General features: G+C 35.2%; 2 protein-coding genes across 2 annotated transcripts in view; one reads left to right on the top strand and one right to left on the bottom strand.

The window, feature by feature from the left end:
• Ir48b (Ionotropic receptor 48b) overlaps nucleotides 1-24,399 on the top strand; it is an 86,517-nt gene that overhangs the window by 48,715 nt on the left and 13,403 nt on the right. The gene's annotated exons all lie outside the window — the stretch shown is intronic.
• On the bottom strand, nucleotides 7,156-22,910 carry pyr (pyramus). The gene is made up of 5 exons (XM_086827345.1): nucleotides 21,938-22,910; nucleotides 13,722-13,770; nucleotides 11,909-12,044; nucleotides 10,503-10,621; nucleotides 7,156-10,293 (listed from the first exon to the last, which is right to left on the bottom strand). Coding segments are annotated over exons 1-5 (2,319 nt in total). The 5' UTR covers nucleotides 21,940-22,910; the 3' UTR covers nucleotides 7,156-8,280.

Here is a 24,399-nt window from a genome sequence, read left to right as displayed (position 1 = left end):
TCTTAAACCTTAACAAAATCACCTATTAAACCTCATTAGATCACCGACAGCTTACAAATCATTTAAAATCATGTCGGACATGCACAGAGCTAACCCACTGACAACCACAACAGAAATGCATTTAGAAAATTTACATTTTCCTCAAGCCGGGCTAAAGATTCTGGTTAACGAGCTTTTACTACTTTCTAACTGGATCGCGGGAAAACATCAACATCAACAGCAAAAGCAAAAGGAAACTTCAAAGACCGCTCAGCAGTCGGTCGTGGGTGAGTCAAGGTTTTTATGCTAATTTCGTGCATTTTCCCAAAAAAAAAAAACACACACACACATAATTTATGACAAAACATAATTTTCAAGCTTTATGTTTTTGGTGAGGAAAATATTCAGCAAATTCCTACGAAACAAGGCTGACAAAACATTTTGACATTTTCCCAGGCGTTGCGTTTCCTCTCCTCCTTAGGAAAAAGCATGCCTGCGGCGTTTCTATTGGAAAAGTCATAAAACTTTTTGGTATATAATAATATTGGCGCGTTCGAAATTATTTAAAAATATTCTTTGCTTATTCAAATGAGACTATAGTCGTCCCGCTGATTGACTGACTGCCATGAAGTCATCATAGGCATCATCATCATCATCATGATCACGATCGTCAAATTGATCGGGCCAATCAAGTTCTCGGTTCTCAGGCGGCAAACAACAAAACATTATCGATCTATTGGATCCAAATCGAACCTGTGACCGGAGACAAGTTTGTGTTTTTAAGTTTTTTCTCGGTTTATTGTTCGAGGGCGTCAATAGAACGGAATATTGACACCTCACCTGGCTGACTCTGGGTCTAAGTTTTCCAGTTCTCTAGCTCGATTTTATGGTATATATAGTATGCTTGAGAGCTGATCACACCAATTCATATTCAGTCATAACTACTTGATTAGCCTATAAATGTGTTCAAGAATGCATTAGAAAATGTTTAAAATTGGCTTAAATTGTGGTTTTTAAACAAGTATAATATTTAGAGAGTAAAGAAAAATATATTTTTTAAAACCTTTAGAAGCTTAGAACTGACTTATAGATTTTTTGAATAACTTAATACATTTTTTATAACTGATAATATATTTTAGAAACCTTTATCTATTAAAATTCTCCACGGAAACATTTTTCCAACCACTAATCTCTTAATACATTCCCAAAAATCTTTCAAAAAGAAAGTGACAGCTCTGATTAATATATAAAAATATTTAAATTAAAAAAGATGAATACTTATCCTCTAAGAAAGTCAAGTCAAACACTTTCCAAGCTCAAAATAATAACTTTCTTCCATATTTTCTAAACCAATTCAAAGATAATCTCATTATTGCTCCAGTTAACCAAATATATTGTCTTTTTAAGCCGCTTTAACTGGATTTCCGTTTTGGCAAACCCAAAAATAAAATCAAAAATTATGGCCCGCAACGCTCTTGACTCGCTAACGGTTAACCAGGCAGCAAATAACTCAAACTGAAAGCTTTTTACCTTATCTGATTAGGAAGCGAATAAATCAAAAGGCCTCACACCTATGTAACTAACCAAAAGATGGCCCAAACCCCCAAAGCCGACTCGAACCCAATCAAAAACGCATTAAAAGCCAAAGGGCCGACAAATAAACAGCCGACAATTTGTCAAAGTGGCAACAACAATCAACGCCATTTAATTAGATGCCATTGATTGGAGGCGGAGGGAGTGCGCGCATCTTCGAATGCATTTTTGTAATTTTTCAACGCGGCTTTTCCACCATTTCCCTCTTCTACACACCACTACCACTCGAAAACTCGTCGAGCTTGACAAATTTGACAGGCCTGATTGAAAATGAAAAGTTGAACACAAAAAAATAAAAAAAGAGGGGTTCAAAAGAAAGGGCCAGAATCATTAAAAGCCCAAACCTATGCGGCCAACAAAAGAGAAGATGGTCAGCGAGACACCAACTTTTAGGTTGCTTTTTTCTTCTTCATCTTCGGTATTTGAAAGTCTGTTCGAAAATGTCGAGTAGTTGGCACTTTCAAAAACTTGAGAAAAACAAAAATCGAAAATAAAATCAGAAAACAAATATCTTGGAAGGCTTTTCCCAGCTAGCTCCCTCCCTCCCCTCACAGAGATCGGCCTGTTGCAATAGGTGAGAATTTATGTAGATTTTTTTGCTGGCACCTGGGCTATTTGTCAAATAGTTAAGTCTTTAGTCCATGAGGGATTGACAGCCGGGCTAACTAGCCCGGCTAGCTGCCGTTTCAATTTGGCTTCCACCTTGCCTTGGCCGCCCCAGAGACTCTGATATTGTGTGAATATTTTATGGCTGTGACGTGGCTGCTGCCACGTAAACAAGCCGCTTAAAGTTGCATAGTTTCTGCAACAAAAATTATATCCCAGGTGTGTTGGCAAATATTTGAAATACTTTTTGCCTAAATACAAGGCAAATTGTGGAGGATCAATGTATAAATTATGGTTTAATAGGGCCAAAAGATACAAGTATCTTAAACTTTATAAATGTCGCGAAATATCTTTGGCTAAGACCTTGGCCCACTTTTAATAACTTTTTCCCACTATAACTAACTGTATTATACAACAGTCAAGCGTGAATTATTTCCCTTTAGCTCTAAACTTTTGCCATTCTACTCAAGAATCTCCTTCATAAAAAGAAACCATTTAAAATTGCTAAGAAAAAGAAAACAAAACCACTAAAAACATTTAAAGACTTTAACCCACTTTTAACCGGGCGTTAAATACCCCAAAACGAAAGAGAATAAAAATAAAAGTATTTAGGAAAAGAACAACTTTAAACTTATCTAAGAACACAATGAGCTACTGATGAGCTGAACGGTTATAATTGTTTACACAAGCCACTTACTAAGTGGCCTGGCCGGCTGAAACTGGCTAAGGAAGAGGTGCCAAAAAAACACAAGTATTGCCAACTGCCAACTACCGCAAAGTGACTGACTACCAATTGCAATGAGGAAGGTCAGTGTGTGGTTAATTACCAAAACCGAACCGAACGGAACCCAGCCCAGGCCCAAACGGAATGGCAACACCCGCGATCTGTCATCAAACTTGGCTAAAAGATTTGAGTACAGAGAGAATATTTCTATACTAAAGGTAATAGTAGTAAATAAAATCATAGTTATAAATTTATATATTTTATAAGAGAGAAAGGGTTTGATGTCTAGTTGTATTTAATATAAATATATCTTAAGGGTATTTATTGTAGCATTGTTCAGAAATTGCCTGGGAAATGGGTCGCTTATAAGTAGCCTTACTTGTTCTGATCCGAATACTAAAAAGAAAATAGTTATTATATATTCAATATATAATTGTTTGCTTAAAGTATTCACTATTTTTGATTAGAATTCTCAATTTAAAATTAATTATAATCCAATAAATCCTATGAAATACTAAGAAATTCTTCAAGATCATGATTATCATAATAAACTAATTATTCTCAGTGCATCTACACTGTCTAATCCAAGTACCATTGAACTCTCGTCGTCGAAACTTAAGTTAAAGACGAGGTGGGAGCCACAGTTAGAATTCCATCAGTGCAAGTGGCACAGCAACAACAAGTTGGCCCAAAGCCTGGCCTAACTGTTTACCGGCGTTTTTAACGATGGTCAAGTGTGGCTGACGAGGAGAATGAGGTGGGGTGTCTGCCTCTTGGGGGCGGAAGAATGTGCGTGGGCGTGGCCAAACATTGACAAATCATCTTGACACCTTCGGACTGTCATAAAAATGGGTTACGGACATGATTTGCAATGCAATAAACTTAATTGAGTGCGCGTCAGATTTTAATTTTAACCCGAGAACCCCAAAACAGACGAACCGAAACTGGTTTTTGTACGGAATTCCCACCCATCCAAGATGTATATATATTGTTTGGATCGTATATAGAATGCACACACAAAAAACAATACAATAATAATAATAATGAAGATCTTGACAAACGGAATCTTAACTCTCTGGTATTAGCCAAAAGAAAGAGCTGATTCTAAGGCGCGAAGTCGTAAAACTCTGATGCCGTCATGGTTCCCTTTCGATATTCGCTTTAACGATGTCATTAAAAACGTCTCCAACATTGTTGTTGTTGGATATATAGAAGACAGATTTGATTTGTTTTTTTGGAGGGGATTTAATTATTGCATTATAAAAAAATGTTGAGTTCGTGGCCGTTTAAATGGCGCCAAATTGTTAATAATCGACGCACATATTTCTCTTTCGGCCATCATTAATACGGAATTTGTGAATTTAGTGGTTTGGTTATAAATATGATTATAATGGCCATAAATCGGAACTGATTTTATGATCACTGTGTTGATGTACATAAACTAAATATGTATATATATCTAGGTTGCTTAAATACAGAAAAAAGGGGGGCGTTTCTGGACTTTTTGAAATATGGAAAAGTCCCCGAGGAAAAGTCTTTAGAAATATTGAAAAATTGTATATTTTTAGTATATGATGCATTTGAAATATATGGTGTATTTTATAGATTTTTGAGTAATTCAGGAATATCCATCTATAAATAAACAACTTATGTAGTTGCTTTTCAATGAAAAATATCAACAATTTTCAAACAATTAGTAAACAATTCAAATATGCTTTCTAAGGTGGAACTTAGCCGCATTTATTATCTTAAATATAAGTAAATAATTAAAATTAATTAACTTGTTTCTATTTGTTACCATTTCTTAACTATTTTTCATCAAAAAACCCATCTTTCTCTCTTTTTCCACTATTTGCAACAATTAAATTAAGATGCAAACACTAATCTTCCATAATGGCCGCTTGTCGACAGAGTTGGCTAAATCCCCTCGTAAGCTGCACTTGAAAAATGGCCACAACAAAAAAAAACATAGAAAATCAACATGAATATGAATGTCTCCGAAGCTGGTAAGATTGCGGAGGCATTTCCGTCACTTAAGCCAAGGCTTAAAATGTTTCTTCATTAGAATAAGTGTCATAAAAATAAACGCATAAAAACATCTCTCTTTCTCTCCATCTCCATCTCTGTCTCTATTTCTATCTCTATCTATCAGATATAACTCGGACTCTAAGCGGATCTAATCATTTTCCCATAAACAGGCAGATGCTCAACTAAAATCTGCTTAAATTTCACCTGACACGCTAATTTGGCTAATAAACATTCAACAATGACAACAAAAAAGTTAACCACAAAATTCAAATGAATTTTTAGGGAAGGCGCCAAGCCAGGCCAGGCCAAGCTATATTTTGTTGATATTTAAGCTAGAAAGTAATAAATTTATATACAACGTATACTATAGTATACTCTATAGCAACATTCCTGGACGACTTTGTTCTTGCACTTGGGTGATAAATTCAACTCAAAACCAGTGAGCTATTTGGCCGTTGAGTTATTTTGACGCCAAAACCGAGACGTATTCTGATGCAAATTTCGATTTTTATTTGTTTGGGTTTTTGATATTTCCCACTTCCAATCCCCTCACCAAACTCTGACTATAAATAAAAACCTGCTGATCCACCCAAAGGAAGGTGTAACATTTAAATGACGAACAAAACGGGGCGGGACTCTACTTAATATTTAAAGTTTCTGAGAAAAAAAAATTGAGGAAAAAAAGAAACTAGTTAACTGAACAATAGCACATGAATATTGTTTCTTGATAGATTTATGTATAAATATAAAAATGTGTTCTTGGGAAATTTGGTTTGAGTAAGCAACAAACTCTATATAATATATTTAAGCCCTTGTAAAAACAGGAAATGGAAAATAAACAAGTGAATTATCTTAAGAGGTTTAAAAGCCGATTTTAAAAGCATTAAATATATATTATTATAATTTTTAATTAATTCAATTGTCCCATTTAAGGTCTTAACAAAATGTTTAAATAATTAACAATGATTTTAATATGCCATTAATATTATATCGAACATTTATTGGTAATCAAATATAAATGTATTCAAGTAGTAACCTTTGCATTGTATCTATTATAAAATATTTAGTATATTAAGAGTCTAAATACTCCCAACATTTTCCTAGACCATAAATATATGTAATGATTAATTTTGAATCAATTTTTATCAATATTTTTATATGACAATTTTTTTGAAAAATCAAGGAATAAAAAAGCTCATAACTGAGCCAAAACGGCATTAATTTTCATTCGGAAAGTTTTCCCATGTTAGTTTTTATTAGGCTAACAAGTCTACATATTCAATTTGATATTTAAAAAAATTAAAATTTTTTTCAATTTTTTTTGACATTTTTAACCCCTTAAATAATGTTGAAAAAATTTATCAAAATTTTTTTCTCTAAAATATACCCAGATCGATTAGCCTGTTTATGCTGATCAAGAATATATATGATTTATGGGGTCGGAAATGACTTCTTCACGTTTTTTTAAGCTTCTGAAAGAAGGTGAAATACCATTTTTTAGTCGATATTAACTATATTTTTATATGCAAATTTTACTACAAATCAAAATTTAAAAAACTCATAACTAAGCCAAAAAAAAGCATAAATTTTAATTCGGAAAGCTTTCCCATGTTAGTTTTCATCAGGTTAACAAATCTGCATACTCAATTTGATATTTAAAAAAATTGAAATTTTTGTCAATTTTTTTGACATTTTTAACCCCTTAAAAAATTTTGAAAAAATTTATCAAATTTTTTTCTGTGAAACATACCCAAATCGATTCGCCTGTTCATGCTGATCAAGAATATATATACTTTATAGGGTTGGAAATGACTCCTTCACAGCTTTACAGGCTTCTAACTAAAATTATATTGATATAATAAAGACAAAAACTAATTAATTTAATACAAATATCAGCACTTTCTTTAACCTTAATTAACAATTATTTTAACTAGATATTTTACCATATTTTTAATATATTTAAATACAAATCATATTACTGTTTAATGAATAAAATAAACTTAAGATTCTATTATCGATTTCACAGTTCAAAGCCGCGTGCGAGAGCATCTCGATAGCCTCGCAGACAGATCACAGATCGCGCTTTACAAAAGTGGCAAGTGCTTTGCGTATTTAAATTTATTGCTTAACAAATTTATTTTTTGTTAAACAAATTTATAAATTATTGCCGCGAGAGTATAATAAAATTTCATTAGCGGCGCTTTGCCGATGGCTTTTTGGCTGGAAATATATATAAGGCGTTGGCGTGGCGCGTTCGCGCTTTTCGACCTTTTTTTTTCTTGTAGATTTTATTTTGATTATATTTCGATTTATTTTTTTTACAGGCTTTTCGCTTAGAGGCGCGATCGCAGATACACGGCGCCAGATCAGCTTTAGCTTTTTATTTATTTTATTTTTTTTTTTGCCTGACCGGACTGGCTGCTGCGACACAGAAAATGTTGGTTAATTAATTTCAGACACGCCATACATCTCGGGTACTTTGCATAAATTAATATGAGATCTCTATTTATGATTTATGCGGTGTCAACATCAGCCCGGACATCTATCAAATATTTTCCTAAAAAATATACAACAAAAGCAGAAGACCCTATAGTTACGTTTTTTTTTGTGATGTAAATACTTGTTTCGATAAATCGCCCACGCATTTTGCACGCGACTTTGTGGCGTCTGGACGGCCGCCAGATATAATTTATTGTTATCCGAAACAGATTGAGGTCAGGCTGGAGATTTACACATTGTCACATTGTTGTAGATTCTTATCAATTGTTACACGATTTTCGAATTATGCCTTGGATTTTTTTCACCCTACCCTAAACACATTTTTTGTGTGTGCCTTGGAATGTGCATTTTGAAAGGGAATTCCAATTCAAATTGGATGATCATCATACCCGAGAGATGTTTCCGCATTGCGAGATGAGCTGTGGGAAATGTGTGTTGAAATTTTTAATATTTTATAGTGATTTTATTAAGAATAAACATATAGTTAAATCATTTTTTGTAGGAAATTTCAGAGTGTTTTACGTGAAATTGCATTAAATCAAAAGCAAATTGGCTTCAAATGAAACATGATGTAACCCTATAAAAAAAGTAGGTCAAGGAGCTATGAAATCTAAAATAAATAAATATATTTTTATAATTAATTAGGTCAAGATCTTCATACAATTATATACAAACAAAAGGACAGTATTGATCCTTAATAGAAAAGATCTTGCTAATAAAACCAACTTCAAATAGGTGCCACATGAAACCAAATTACTTTCTTCTTTGTTTAAAAAAGTGCTAGAAAATTATAAATACCTTTAAACACAAACCATGATCCATTGCTGCTTGATCCTTTTAAAATTACAACTTTAAGAACTCTTTAACAAACCTTTAAAAAGCCAGAAAAGTATCCACAAGAATTGAAGACAATCAACAAGATTTCTAACCAAGAATTCAACTGCTTTAAAGAATAGATTAAAAAAGGTTTTTAAAAACCCACCACAAATATTATTACTTTTCGAAATAAATACCACATGTTTGTATTGTACTATATGTGTTTCATATTTATTATTTTGAATTCGTATCGTTTCATCGTCATTCGCAAATTGCTCATTGTAATTACTATTATGGTTATTATTTGTCAGCAGCCCATTATCATTATGATTCTGATTATTGTTAACAACGTTAATATTCTCGTTATGATTATCAATATTAGGTTGTTGCTGCTGCTGCTGCTGCTGCTGTTGCGGTTGCTGTTGCTGTTGCAACTCCTGTAGGCCACGAAAAAGTTTATTTAAAATCAGCTCCTCGTGCTCCTCATCGTTTGGATCGTCGATTATATTACTAGCATCAATATGATTGCGATTCTCCACAACAGCATCCTCGCTCGCTGTCTCCATCATCTCCATCTCCATTTCCATCTCCATCTTCACCTTTGTCTTCATCTCACCTGCTTCGGGCATCTCCTCAATTCGATCGTTTAATTGCTTAAGATTATTGTCAATATTCTGATTGAACGCGCTGTGGCTATGGCTATCGCTATCGCTATTGCTATGGCTATGGCTATTGCTATGGCTATTTGGACTATCGAACTTAGTGCTAGTTTCTAAACTACTAGAATCAGTCGTGCTACTTTTAGTATTCAAATTATAATGCTCGTTACTGTACAAGTAGTTGTAGTTTTTTGGCAAGGCAGGTATTGCATGATTAACATTAATGCTATTACTACTTTTTAGTGGGTTGTTTAAGTTACTATTAACATAGGGTTTTGAGTATTCAGTGTTTTGTGGCTGCTGCTGCTGCTGCTGACGCTGCGAGGGTAGCTCCACCAGTTGCATGTCGGCAGCAGGGGGCTGGGAGGCGCCTCCACTCTTGCTGGTTGTGGGTGGTGGTGAAGCCACCTCTGCCGAGCGTTTTCGCCTGTCCCGCTTGCGACGACTGGCGGCCACAATGGCCACCAAATTGAAGGCGCTGGGTGCCAGCGATGCGGCGGTGGCTGTCAGTGCCGTCGATGTGGCCGTCGACGAGGAGGAGGAGGAGGAGCTCGAGGCCGACGAGGTGGCGGCCTTGGGCAGATGATGCTCCTCCCGCTCTCGCTCCCGCTCTATCTCACCCGCCTGGCGCTGCTCCCGTTCCCAAAGCTCACGCTGCAGTTTATGTTGCTGCCGTTCCAGACGACGCCGGAGGCGACGCTCCATTATGGTGGCATTGTTATGATGATGACGCACCTCTAGATTTTTGGGCTGGGGCTGAGCCATAAGGCCCACTGTGCGCCGGCGACCGGTCTGTCGGTGCTGCTTCTGCTTCTTCAGCCTGTGCTGCTTCCGGTTCCGGTGCGGGATCTTCTGCCGAAGATCCTCCTCGGCATCGTTCTTGTTGCTATTGGCTTGATTGTAGGACTTAAGGCTATTGCTCTGGCTCCGGCTCTCGCTGGGAATGCTATCGCTATTAATACTTGTTGGGCGACGCGATTTTGAACGCGTGCGTTTTGTGCCCGCCACTGGGCTCAATGTTGTTGTGGTTATTGGTGTTGTTGTGGGTGTTGGTGTTGGTGTTGGTGTTGGTGTGGTAGTACTGGGTGGTTTTGTTGTTGTTGTTGTTGTGGATGTAGTTGATGTAGTTATTGTTGTTTTTCTGGCGTTGGTGTTGGTCTTGGTATGCTTTCTAAGATGACTCGAAGTATTGCGGAAACTCTCCTCATCAAGGCGAAAGAAGAAGAAGGTGGCCTTCTTCATGACATGTGGTCGGGCCAAATCCTTGGGCCCAACTGGGCGAAAGTTGCGCTTAAAGCCAACATGCAGCACTGGATTGTAGGCATAGGTATACTGATGATGGCCATTAACCATTGACTCTCTGAAGTGGCATTCCTTTGTGGCGTTTCTCTAAGGGAATCGGAAGAAAAATGGGGAGAAAAACAGGGAAGGAAATTCAGTTAGTGGGGGGTTTTCATTTTTAATATTATTTAATAAAGGTTTTGAAAACTACTTTGAAAGTCTGATACATATATTATTTAATAAAGTCAGAAGAAAGTAACATTTTGAAAGCCTCTACTATAATATAATATAATATAAGAAAATCTTCTACAACTCACCTTTCCAACAAGTCTGCCTTGATGGAAGCACAGAAAGTAGTTGACATCCGCGGTATAGATGGTAATTCTGAAATCCATAAAATCCATAACATCGCCGACACTGTCCGTTGTGAAGAATTCTAGAAAAAGAACAAATTCCAAAAAATATTAATTAATTATTGGCAAACAAAAGTGCGTGGACTGGGGACGGTTGCGGGTATTGTGTAAATATTTAATGGAACTGAAACTGGAACCACTTGAGGCGCATTAAGATAACCCAATTAATTGAAAGGTTTTCGATAAAGTTATGAAGGGGCTGTAGGCTTGGGGCTTTTGATTAGAATGGAATACTATATGTGGTGGGTGAAGTCTATGTGAAACATTTAATGAAATCAATAAATCAACTAAGTCAATTACCGGCGCTGCTGAGTCGTTGAACTCGATCTTAGCTAAAAGGGTTTAACCCTGAAATGTGCGCCCTAAGCCTGATAATTCGATTTTTGATTTTTGGATTTCGATCAAGAGGGAAGACCTTCATTGCAGCAAATCGATCATACACATAGGTATTTTTGTATATATAGAAAACCCTCTCCACTATTTAGTAGCACCTGAAGCACCGAACTGATAAGATAAAATACCAAACTGACAATTTATTTCCTATTTTATTGAATTGTGCCTTATTTTAAGCATAAAAGCAAACGGATTGCGTTTCACGTGTATGTCCCTTGGCCTGTGCCTTCTTATCTGTGACGCAATGCGGCGCCTGATCTTGTCACTTTCGCTCACCCATCAACCCACAATGGAATGACGAGGGCTGCTCCTGAACTTCGGAGATTCAGAGGCTTGGAAAAACCGCAGCAGCAGCCGCAGCAGCCGCAGCAGCAGCAAATGAATTCCGAATAAATTAAGAGCAAGCGGAGAGCCGGGCGGGCAAACAAAACAAAAGCGAAACCGCAATGGGCGCCGCCTCATGGCGGTTCATAACATCAATCAAATATTAAATTACCAATAATTTAATTAAGCACACAATATGCACAGCCACAGTCGAAGACCCAGATCCAGACAGAGTTCAAAATGTACTTACTACAGGCGAGTGTAAATAAAGGGGAATTTTGAAGACAATAAATTAAAGTGTAAAGAAAATACCTATGCCTTGGGTTGTTTATAGTTAATTTATATATTAATTTAACTCTTCATTTTCATAATTTTAATTGTTAAAAGGCAAATCTTCATCATCTTTATAGAGTCTCTCCTGTATATATCCAAACATACGCATCTATATCTGCCTGTTCAAGTGCCAATTTAATTTAAATGCCAATGGTAATTGATGAATGCGAGTTCACATGAGTAAGAGCGCGCTCTCTCTCCCTCAGATCGGTTCAGATCAGGGTACTATATATATGATATTTAAGATATAGAACACTTACGTGCCAGCGATATGTCCTCGGCGCTCACTTTGCCGTGCGAATTGATGTGCAGGGCACGTTCGTTGTGGTCCTTCAATGTGTAAACAAAGCCTTTTTTCTCGGCGCATGTTTGCATCGCAAAGGCAACCACAACAATCTGCAAAAAAAGAAAGAGACAAAACTCCGATTAATGGCCAATTCATCTGCATTAAAGCCACATCTGGCAACTAATCCTGACCAGAACAGAACCCTTTTCTTTTTGCCCCATAAATTTCCATTAATACGATGAGCTTTTTATTACACCGCCGCCCTGAAGCACATGCGACACCGAGATGCGATTTTATGTTCAAACTTGGCCAACGGGTGTGTGTGTGTGTGTGTGGGCCATTTGGAGTGTTATGGTAGTCCAGGTAATTGGTTTCTCAATGGGATGTTGTCCTAAGCTTTGACATTCTACAGATACTTCTAGGCAGAAAGTTCCCATGCATGTAGATTGGCTTAAATGAAAATCTAGTAGGAGAATTTAATTGCCTGGGAATTGCACGAAAAATTCTGGATTTTCCAGAGAAGAGATTATAGTTCTAACTGGAGTTTTAAGGAGATTGAAAATTGGGTTTAATAATAGCAGGAAAATGGAGTAGGGGTTAGAGATTATAACTAGAAGATTTCCAATTTAATATTACAGATACTTTAGGGGATTCTTTGATCTGTTGACTGTTCTATAAGAACTTCTTTATAGAATATGATTATTCTATATTTTCTAGAAATATAAAAGTACAAAGTCCCCTTATCCATTAAGATATTTCACCACCTTACACGTGTCTGTGGCATGCTTTCACCTCTTCGATGGAACGTTTTTGATTGAATTTTATGGACTCTTACCTCCCTAACATATATGATATCACAATTATTATATGGAGATAAAGAAAAATATGCAAAATCAGCAAAACAAGCGGAATGGGTCAAACAAATGACATATATAGTATAATTATAGAGAGAGCGTGGCGAGTGCAAATCGAGTTATTTATCGGGGCTTAGATCCCTAAAAACAGCCTCATACATCATATAGCCACACGGCACCAAGGAAGACCAGTAACCAATATTAGCTATTTTCAGGGGTAATTGCCAAAAATAACGCTGGACTTTAGCTGAGGGCTTATGAGGGCTTTCTGGTAAGAGATAGCTTCAAGTTTCAGATTTATCGGTTATTAACAAAAAATAAAATAAACATACACCATCTTTTTCATCTAACTTGTCAGACTTTCGAGTTGACAGTTTTCCTCAAGAGATGGATGAGGGGTTAGTGTGTAGTTTGAGACCTTCTGTTTGCATTGATCAGAAAAATATATATGTATATATAGATTTTGGAATGCCAGGCCGACCTCTTCCAAGCACAGTTCAATGACGCGTCGTGTATGTGTAACAATCATAATCATAATAATAATTATTATTATTTTTTTATGGGCCGCCTTCAAGTGGATGAGGAGAGACCCCACAACAAAAAATAAAAAAACCGAGAGCCACTCCAATGTACACACACGCTTCCCATATCAAACACACTCCAATCCAATACCCCCCCTGCGCCACACACACTCAATCTTTTGGAATGAATAAAAAATATTTTGACATTTCTCAAGATAATTATATTCAGAGTGTTGAAAACGAGGCAGCTTTCGGATTGAGATTGGAGATTAAGATTGAAGATTGAAGATATCCAGATGGTTTTTGCTCAGCCAAAAACTGGATCAAGGCTTTGTTATAGGAGTTATATTCTGTCAAGAGGGATTTCCCACAAATATTTCTAATTGTATTATATTAATATATTATTACTCACCATCAGTATAAAAATAGTCCTGACATTGGGCAGCGTGAACTGTAGTAACCTGCAAGTAAAAAACGAAAACGATGAGTATATTATTTAGTTATTCAAACAAAACAAAAAAATTACGCTAGCCTCTATAAATATATATATGTATATAACTCGAGTGTGATTCAAACAAAAATTTGCATAAATCTTACAGATTATTAATGATTATTATTGAGTTTATTGATTTGTTTTCAACTTGATTTGTTTTTTGTTTTGTTACGAACTTCCGTCTTGAACAACAATTAAGTCATTTTTACTGATCGTGAGCTCTCTGGAAAAAAAACATTGTTTAAACAAAATCTGTGTATATGTATATATTCCCTGAATTTCCATGAAGAGCCTCCCAATTGTGGCTCAATGTCAACCCACAAGTGGCCACTCGGAAAAGGCTAGAAAAGAAAAATGTGCTTGCATATTTTTTTGTTTAGTATTTTTTTCCTTTCTTTTTATTTTATTTTATCGATTCTTGTCATATATATATATTGTTGTTGTACTTTTCTTAGAGCATACATATTCCATTTCACGACCAACTACTAATCCCTGGGCCCACAAAGGTCATTGATTTCAGCTTAGCACTGAACTGAACTGAACTGAACTACAAAAAAAGCAGCAGCAGAAAAAAGCGAACAAAAAACAGAACTCAAGACCCCAAGAAGGGTAGTTTCTTGAGACGAAGGTCTCAGTTTTTTATTCTTCTTCTTTTTTGAAAAGTGAAAACGCAAAAAGAATCCAAAGCTGGAGAAATCAATACAGCCAACGAGAGTCAAAAGCTAAAGGCAGCCTTAGGAGGTTGGTCCCTCTGAGTCCTTAACCCTAACCTTAAGCATCTGCCCTCGCAGTGGGCAGTCCCAAAAATAAAAATAAAAAATAAAATAAAATTTAAACCAAAACGAAATCTGCAAAAATGCCTGATGGCGTGCGATTTTTATCATTTTTCAATTTCACAGCAGACAATAAAGTTCATTTGAAATGTCTGCACACTTGCATACCAAATATTCTCCCTTTTTTTCTCTCTCCCTGTAAAAGCAATTAAATTGGTTCAGACTTTGGGGCAATTTATGTTTCCCAATACATTTTCAAAAGGGCTTTTCCACAGAAGCTGATCAATAGGCAAAAATTTCTTCAATTTTTTGAATAAGCTTAGGTAAAAGTTTGGATTTTAGTGGGTTGGCAACCGCAACAAAAGGCACAAATGAAATTGAAACCAAAAACTTTGAAAACTTTTCTAAGACCAGACAAAAAGGGCCACGAGGTGATGCACAGGCAGAAATTTATTTCGAAATTAAATAAATTTATAAAAAATAAAGGCTTAGAAAGCCAAGGAATTTCCTAAGAAAGAAATTACTAATGCTATATTATAATATAACAAACTATCTAAAGCTTCTATATGACTCAATATTTCCTGTTTAAATTGTAAGATAACTCAAAGCCTGTCTTGCTTATATGACTTGTTATAAAATCGTACTAAATTGTGATTCAGTTTTTTATATATATGTATAAATATTAGCATTAGGCAGATTTTCTGGCTGTGCCAGAGAGACAGTTCCCATGTATGTAACTCGATATATCGCGTTCTATATGGGGAGTAGCCTCCTCTGTGCCAGCTCTGTGCTTCACTTTTGTTCGCTTCTGCGACTCATAATTACCTTATTTGGTATGCAGACAGGAGCTTCCAGAACGGAGCCACCAGCCAAGGGTCGCGGCTCCTACCAAAATCCAAAAAAAAATCAACAGAAGGGTCCCCCCTTTTGGCTTACGCAATCTATTGCAGGGTGTATGCCCTGAATAATGAATAGCTATATATATAAAGTACAAACAATAGTTTTGTTAAAGATTTCCTCAAGCTACGTGCCGACATGGGACCACCCCGAAAGAGGAGCTCCTCCCAAGCAGGAGTAGCTTTCCATTCATTGAGTAACTTCAGCACAGTGAAACCTCCTTTCAAGTGCAATCTAAACTTCAATTAACAAATACACTTGCAGTATTACAGTATTAAGACTCTTATAAGTCTGAGGCTTGAATTAAAATGAAACTTCAAGTGTTTTTTTGCACTGATTTTGGAGTTCGATTTGATACGGATTTCAAATCAAAATGCAAACTAGTTTGGCTTGCGATATAAAGCACGTGTTGGCATCTGGACTTTAACACTTGTTGCTTCCACAAACACACTCCAAAATATAGTGTATATATTTATACAAAATACATATTGGCATCTGTGGAATGTGACTGTGATTAGATTAGGCCACAAAAAATGAATTGGCAGAAAGGCCGACGACAGGGAGATTTGGCAAAAGATATAGCCATAAAGTGATAATACATGACATTCAGTACTGATTGCCGGCACGTGGCCAAAAGGGTAATCCATCATGCAATTAAGGTCCTGCTATGGGCCACGTGTCCTGGTGAAAGTAAGTGTGAAATTTTATGCATGATTTCGGTATTTACTCTGTTGTTTTTTTTTTTCTACCTATATAGCATATATGTATATTTTAACAGCCACAAATGCAATTTGTGTTTGCTTTTGTTTTAAGGGGTGGCTTGTGTTACTTAATACTCCTCTTGCATCATCATCATCCACCTTGCGCTTTTCCGGAGCCCCGAGAACCCACCCTCGTTCCCTGGAACCCCTCGGCTTTTCTACCGGCTGCAACTGCAACTTAATGAAGTTTCAACTGCAAAAATAAAAGGGATGTATACTACACACACGCACATACAGTACACACACACACAAAGTACACACACTCTGTGACTTTGACAGTTGCCAGTTTGAGTTTTGAGTTGCCATTGTTGTTTTTTATTTTTGTTTTTTCAGCAAGACGGCGCCGAGCTGGTGGGCATTATGTTCTAGATATATACATATGTACATATATATATAGATATATGTATGAAAATATTTATATTTTTATTCAGTTAAACTGCAACAGGCAGTGGGTGTTGTTTGGCTTTGGCTTCGGTTTCAATTTCGAGCTGGGAATGTGAAGTATGCGCATTAATGCAACTCAAGATGTAGAACAATATGCAAATAATATTAAGGTTTTTAAGGCAGAAAAATATTTAAAAAATCAAGGGGTTGATAATTATATAATTTAAAATATTATCAAGGATTTTCAGAGACTTTAATAAGATTATTAGGCCTCTTAAGCAAGGTTTACTTAAATACAAATTATATATGTATTTATAAACTAATTCCTTTGATTTAAAAACACCCTTAATTTAGTCAGCGGAAAGTAAGCTCTCTTGCTAATTTATTTAAATGAATATCCCTTCATTTTCTAGACCATTTTCCTTTAATTTTCCTCAGCCTTAATTAAGTGTCTTAAGCCGAAAAACTTTGCATACTTTTGGCATCAAGATGGCCCTCTCATTTCGGCCTCTTGAACTTGCCAAGCCAAGCAGCCAAAGCAACGCCCCAAATATAAATGAAACACAGAACTTCTAGAACACAAATACTAATACTGGGGAAATAATAATGGGGAATGGGTATACGTGAGAGTTCAGTGTACTCCCGCGATAAGCTAATGTTGTTTTCAGACTGTTCAGTAGATATATAGACAGAGAGGAGAACGAATCATTTTCATGTTGGAATAATCATACTTTGCAGAGCAGTGTCAAGGCTGTGAAGGTGGAGGAGAAATGCTAAAATTCATGAAATGCTGACGTGACGACACACAAATCTGAACTCATTAGCAAAGGATGCCCTTCTCACCTTTGGAAGGCACTGAGAAAAATTTAGAAAGGTGTTAGGAAGAAGGCTAAGAGCTACAGTACAAGAAATAAATGTTCTAGAATTATTAGAAGATTTTTTATATTTAAATAAATTTCTTATAATTATCTTTTGATGTTCAGAAGCTTAAATACATTTCCTGGAATTATTAAAGCTGATTTATATACAAATGAATTTGTAATAATTATTATTTGGTATTCAAAACTTGAAGTTCTTGAAGCTTCCATATGCTAAGAATCCGTAGTTATATATTATTTTTAACTATAAATAATTAATTTATAAATATAAGAAACCGTTTTTTATTTTAATATTACTTTCTTTCTCTACTTTCTGTTTGTTTAGACTCTATAAAATTTAATAACACCTTCCATATATATATTTTACTCAACTTTCAAAGTGGATCTCAAGTGATTTCAGATCTACCGATAAGGTTTAAGAGGTAATTTTATTAATAAGCAGACTTATAGGAGATTACTTAATTTCCCAGACATATCAAGCATTTCTTTTTTGCAATATAACATTTATATATATATTAATAGAGGGTTGTATCTAAAGCGGGACAGCTGCACCCGACAAAGGTGATAAGCCGCTTTTGCGCCCTTTGGGCTACTTAAGTGGCAGACGAATATATATACCATACCCCTCTTTTTTCCTATATATATATATATTCAGCAACTTTCCCAAAGTGTCAACAGACTTCAACTGGCGACGAAATCAATGAGACGCTGGCGAGTTTAAGGCAAACAAGTGCGGCAAGTGCAGCGACTGAATTTGTCTAGGGACTGTGGGACTGAGACGACGACGACGGCTACTCAAATATGACACCTTTTTCTGGAAGTAAGTAATAATTGCCTAGCACCTGAGACTGGAACTGGAAAAGCAGAAATGGGGGAGGAGGAATCCCAGGGAGGGAGGCACTGTTTCAGTTTCCATTCGCATTAAATTGCCAGCTTAAATGGCCAACATCTGATATCGAAATCGATCGAGTTACCTTATCAAGGGAATTATACTTCCATAAAAGCCAGTTTTACATTATTGTAAATATTTGATTACCGATAGACGATGGGGACATGAGGTTGGCCAATAAATCACCAAGACAATAAACGAGAAAAGATAAATCAATACCTGAGCTGATTAGCACTAACAAAAAACTCCTCGAAACTTTCTATACCAATTAAATGTGCGTGGTATATAGCCAAAAGTGGGTGTGTCTATTGATTTTATTTACGAAACCATAAGCCCAAAGATGACAAACACCAATAAAACAAACAAATCTCAGGTCAGGTGCATCGTCTTTTCACTGACCAAGTGCAGCAGCTATTTGGCAAGAAATTGTACAAATATTTCTCAAAGAAAGCGAACTTATCAGAGTTGTAAAACCTTCGTAGTAAAAATTTGTTGGCCATATAGTGAGGGGGTCTGGCTCTTCTGATAGGGTCTTTTTTGCCCTCTTTTTTTAAGCGCAAAAAAACAAAACAAACTGTAAACACTTGACGGCCGCATGGTTTCTTTTTTGGCGCATTGTTATTATTATTCTATATGTAGATATAGTAAGCGTAGTACGCCGTATATATATTATTATTTCTTTTTTTTTGTGAACGTGTTCTCTGGACTGATAAGATAAAGACCATAAGTTAGTCGAACTCGTTCCGAGAGAGACGTACGCCCTCGGCTCAGATCTTGGCTCTTAGTCACTTAACCACTGAGCCGGCCATAAAGGCCATAAAGCCATAATATTATAGCTGGCAATTGAATTTCAATTTCTTAGCTTATCACTCAGGTTAAAACCATCGAAATCCAGACAGATTTCCACATATGTATGTATGAGGAGGGTATGTCTGGTATGTCTAAACCCTAAACGAATTCGCCCCGCTTTAAAATGATAAGAATAAACAAATTCAGCCGTGACATTCATATAGTATAGCATAGCTTCTGATCCCAGCCTGTGACTAATCGCTTTATATATACTATATAGAGGAGAAGCATCATCATCATCATCATTACTGATATAGGAACGTGCCTTAAGGGGTCCCCGATTCCGGTTAGAACGAGAGCTTTAGCGTCATATGTTTGGGAGCCCCATTATTAACCGCTTTTCATATATATATATATATACAGCTTTTTCCCACCCGCGCGTAACCTAATTATAAAAATAAAATTAAATAAAGAAGCAAACAAAAAATAAACCAAGTGAATGTGACATTTTTTTGCCTTTACACTTAGCGTTTTTTAGACGCCAGCAAACTTTTGTTGTTGGCCTGTTAATTTCCACAAACTTTTCGTGCCTTTTACAGGAAGCGTACTTTGAACTTTTTTGTTTTTTCTTCAAATAAATAGTAAAAGCAACACGTTTGCTGATAATTTAATATTTTTAAAAATAATTAGCATAATCTGGGCTAGGAAATGTTTACTTGGGCTTTATACATACCCTATTGTCTTAGAAATTTCTTCTAGAAACAGAGATACTTTGAATTTCATGTATAAATATTTATTTTTTGTGAACATATGCAGTACAACATATGCAGTTTACTTGGCCAAGGTTGGATGGATTCAATTTCTGGTCTCGATTGCATTAATCAAAGCTGCAGAAATATGTGCCAAGTCATATAGAAAATACTACTACTATTTATGATGTTTTGGCCTGGCAGCCTCGTGCCTCGACTCTTGCCAAATCATAAATCTTAATAAAAACTCTCAAGAGCTAAGGTGAGATTAATTTTTGAGGTATATATTTTAAAAGGCAAAGATCAGACCCCCACCAAATAAAAATGTATCTTCTTCAGGCTTATCAAAGGCATAAGACCAAGCCCCATTGGGGAACACACTTCTCGAGGTCTTATCTGTTCATATTTCCGTTTAATTAATAAAAGAAGCGTACAAATTCGAATTATCAAATCAAATATTGTCTATTTTTACAGGGAAAATGAAGCATTTGAAGCGTTATCATTATTTTGGGGCGTGGCATTGTTTGCTTTGGAAAATGTTGAACTTGTCTATGGGAGTTTTTTGGGGGATTTTTCAGATTTCAGAGATTAGGCATAGGAAATGTTCCAATTGATCGGTATTAATGGTTTTTTTAGGGCTTAAGTTTTGGTACTTCTTCGGTGAGTTTGAGTAAGGGTTGGCGCGTTTTGCAATTGATTTATAACTCAGGTAAATGTGTCCTGAGATCAGGACACGCCACAAACCCTCGAAAGTTTTTATTTTTTTTATGACAGACAGAGAGAGAGAGAAAAAAAGGGGGTTGTACACTCTTTCGCACACACAGAAGCTGATTTATCCTGACAGTTTGCATGTGTGTTGGTGCCATAACAAGTTATAAACGGCAATTATTATTAAGACCTGAACCTGAACGTGAAACTGAAAATGAAACTGAAACCAAGACTCAGTCCGAATTCGAGTCCAAGTTCCGTATATGTTTTTTTTTCCATGTTTCAAACATATAATTGTGCTTTTGATGTGTGTTTGGAAATTGTTTTTTAAGTGAAATTGCGTTGCTGAGGGCTGCACGTACACATACACATATATCATTTATTATTATTGGTGTGAGAATTGTGCAGAAAAAAAAGAAATATATATATATACATATATATAAATATAAAGGGAACGCAACACAGGTCATGGTATTTTGCGGATTATTATTCCCTTGATTGCGCATGGTTTTGGCTTCGGTTTAAGGTTTTAGGGTTTATTTTTTGGGATATGGCGTGATTTTTATGCACGTGGCTCATGGATCTTACAGAATTTAATTCTAAATTAAATAAAGGAATTTAAGAAGATCAAAACTTAGGGGAAAGTCATGTAAATAACTCAAGTTAGGAGTTTCGAGCTTAAAACTAAAGTGTTTTTGGGATATTCATAAAATATATGTGTTGTAATTTAATAAAAGATGTTAGTTAATGAAGATTGGTATATAGAGAGCAAAAAAAATATTTTAAAGCATTCTAAGGCTTTTAAAAATATTTTTAAGACGATATTCACTTGGAAAGAAAGCAAATAAATCGTATTGAAAAACAATCAAATTTTAAAGATGCACTTCAAAATATTTAAAAAATTATTTTCTTTTACAAAAACCTTTTTTATTTAGGAAATGTTCTAAATTGTATAAAAATAGAAATATGAAGATTATTACTTTTCCGAAAATGAAAAGTTAACTAATATTTTTTCCCCTAAAAACCATGAGCCTAATTTTCCATGAACCTTCTATCTTTTCTCCTACGCTTGACATTTTTTATTAATTTATCATTCGTATAAATATTTTCCTAGAAAACCCCACCAATAAAACCCTATATAACAGGCTAGCCCCGAAAAATGTATAGTCAACGTTTTATCAAAGTTTCTGGTGCTCTTCAAGAATTGGAATTTCGTGGCAGTTTATCACAAATATTTAGTGATCATTCCGCGGAAGAGGCAAAAACCGAATTGAGTCACATACTTTAGGTAAATTTTTAGTACTTACATCGTATACTTCTGGCCGCATTGTAGCCCCCAAATTTAAGGGTGTAAATTATAATCCAACATGGGTTTGTGCGTAGTGTATCGTCGGGAGGGGAGTCCACCGAAAGAGTTTTATATATTTATTATTTTTTATTTTTTAGGCGATTTTCTGCTGAGCTTCGCAAAGTCTCAGTCGAAGCGGAAATCCACAGAATTTTCTGTATAAAAACTCGTCGAGTTCGAATCTGATACTTTTTCGTTGCAGCAACGTCAACGAATTTTGTACAATTACACCGCAAAAAATTTTAAAATTGCAATCGCAGACAGACGGCAATTATTACGTATAGCTTTTTTGTTTTGTTTTGTATTTGTATTTTGTATTTAATTTCTTATTTGTTGTATTTTGTCAACCGCACTTGGCAATATTCTGTCGCCTTGATATGTGTGTTTTTTTATTACTTTTGATTAACAATATATGTAATTGGTTGTAATAAATAAATATATATATATATGCTATATATTTTTTTTGTATTGCACTTTCGACAACGACACGGGTTTTATTATTTATTTTGTATTCGAATAATATTGATTTGCACAAATTCAATTTGATTTATTTGCGACAACTTGTTGTATTTTATTTTGTATTCTTTGCACTTTTTGCACTGGAAATATATATTTATATATATCTTTCGCCTGTTTTCAACTGGTTTTGGGTTTTAGGTTTTAATTTTTAGATTTTCCGTTTTTTTGCGATTTTTAAAACAAAATCAGTATCTCAATTGGCTCTCACTTGTATTTATTTTTTCACCTCACGCGTTCATATTTCAATTTATTGACTTTGGGTAGCTCGGCTTGGAATCTTTTCAAAAATATTTTCCAAAGCATTTCCGACTTGTTGTGTGTGTGTGTGCCGTGTTCTATGTGTGTGCTTGTGAGGGTTATATCCGCCGCTTTCGCTGGCAACGTCTATAGCCGACGAAAGGTGAAAACAAACTATATCTGAAATCTGGCAGTCGTCGAACATCGAGCTCTGGCCGTGGTCGTCGCGAACGAACCAAACCGAACCGACCCGAACACAACCGACAAACCGCCTCAGTTTGTCGTTATAAATTCTTCAGAGCCGACGTAGATATATATATTGTATATATATATATATATATATATATATCCATGTGGGTGATAGATGGTTAGACGAATTAGATGGCTAAAACGTTAACAGTTAGCAACATTTTTGGCCAGAGACAGGAATATTTCTGGGATAATATATTGATTGAATTTTAAGAAGGTTTTTGAAAAGTATTTGAATTGGGTTTTCTTTAGTGGATTCATCAATTTGTATATTTTTTAACGAGAATACAAGATATATACTGTTATAGAATTGGGATATTATTGGGATACAAGTTTATAGAGATCGAGTTAATAATAAGAACTTATAAAAATCTATATTTTTATAGAAATTCTTTAATGTTGTAGAAAGAATTTAAGAAATATAAAATTTTAAATGGTTAGACATAAAGTAAAAACTATAAAATAGTCAGGATAACCAAAGTATCTATTGATATTACTATAGAGCTATAGGGATACTACTTTAAGGATTTTTTGGGGGTGGTTTTTGGGATATTATTGATGTTTATGGGAAGCAATATAAATTAATATCGACTGTTTTTTTAGACATATTTTTAAAGGTTTTAGTAAGCCCCATTTCTAAAATACCCAAGAACATGATTAAAAGTTAGATCTTGCTACATAGTTTATTAGATTATTATATTAGATATGTTATAAGATTTTTATTAAAATAAAATAAATAATAAAAATAAAATCAATTTCTTTTTAAATAAAATCCAATTTAAAAAAAAAAGGCTTCAATTTCTAAATATTTAATTTTTTCAGCTGTCAAACAATGATTTAACAATGATTTTTACAAAGCTAAAAGAAAATGTTTTCTAATTATGTTTGATTATATATTTTGTAATACCATTTTTGAATATCCTTTCTAATTATAATATTAAATAATCAAATTTTCCCACATAATTTCTCCCAGATTATCCCATAAAACTTAACCCAGTCATCATAAATTATAATGTTAACAAGTTTTCCATATGTCATTCCTTGAAATGTTGACTCCATTTAAAGAAACTAGGTCTCACAGGCAGATAATGATCTTTAAAGCCGCGTCCACCTGCTCTACTTTCCATTAAAAAATAGTAAGGAAAAGTAGTACAAAATAGAGTAAAAAAAGTAGAACACCACCCACCCAAATGGCCAAACGATCCCGAATTCCAAACAACAAAAACTGAAAACTGAACACTGAATGCCGAAAATGCCAGACGATATTGGGCAAGGTCCAGTTGGCGAGCCATTAGCAAAGTTGCCCCTGCATTTTGATATTGATCGATTAGCCGAGCGGCTTGTATCAGGCAGTTTTATTGATCATGGCTGTAAATCACACTGTGTGTGTGTATTATGGTGTGTGTATGGTGTGTA

The sequence above is a fragment of the Drosophila serrata genome, unplaced genomic scaffold (assembly GCF_035046125.1).
Source record: "Drosophila serrata isolate PLE 108 unplaced genomic scaffold, ASM3504612v1 contig_165, whole genome shotgun sequence".
Classification (NCBI taxonomy): Eukaryota; Metazoa; Arthropoda; class Insecta; order Diptera; family Drosophilidae; genus Drosophila; species Drosophila serrata.
The sequence above is the reverse complement of the archived record's forward strand: the minus strand, read 5'-3'. Positions and strand labels throughout refer to the sequence as shown.

Excerpts from the sequence above, each read along its gene's own strand:
- pyr (XM_086827345.1), bottom strand. Across the intron at positions 10,622-11,908 it reads CGAGGACATATCGCTGGCAC|AATTCTTCACAACGGACAGT; the intron begins GTAAGTGTTCTA and ends TTCTTTTTCTAG. Across the intron at positions 10,294-10,502 it reads AAGGCAGACTTGTTGGAAAG|AGAAACGCCACAAAGGAATG; the intron begins GTGAGTTGTAGA and ends CGATTCCCTTAG.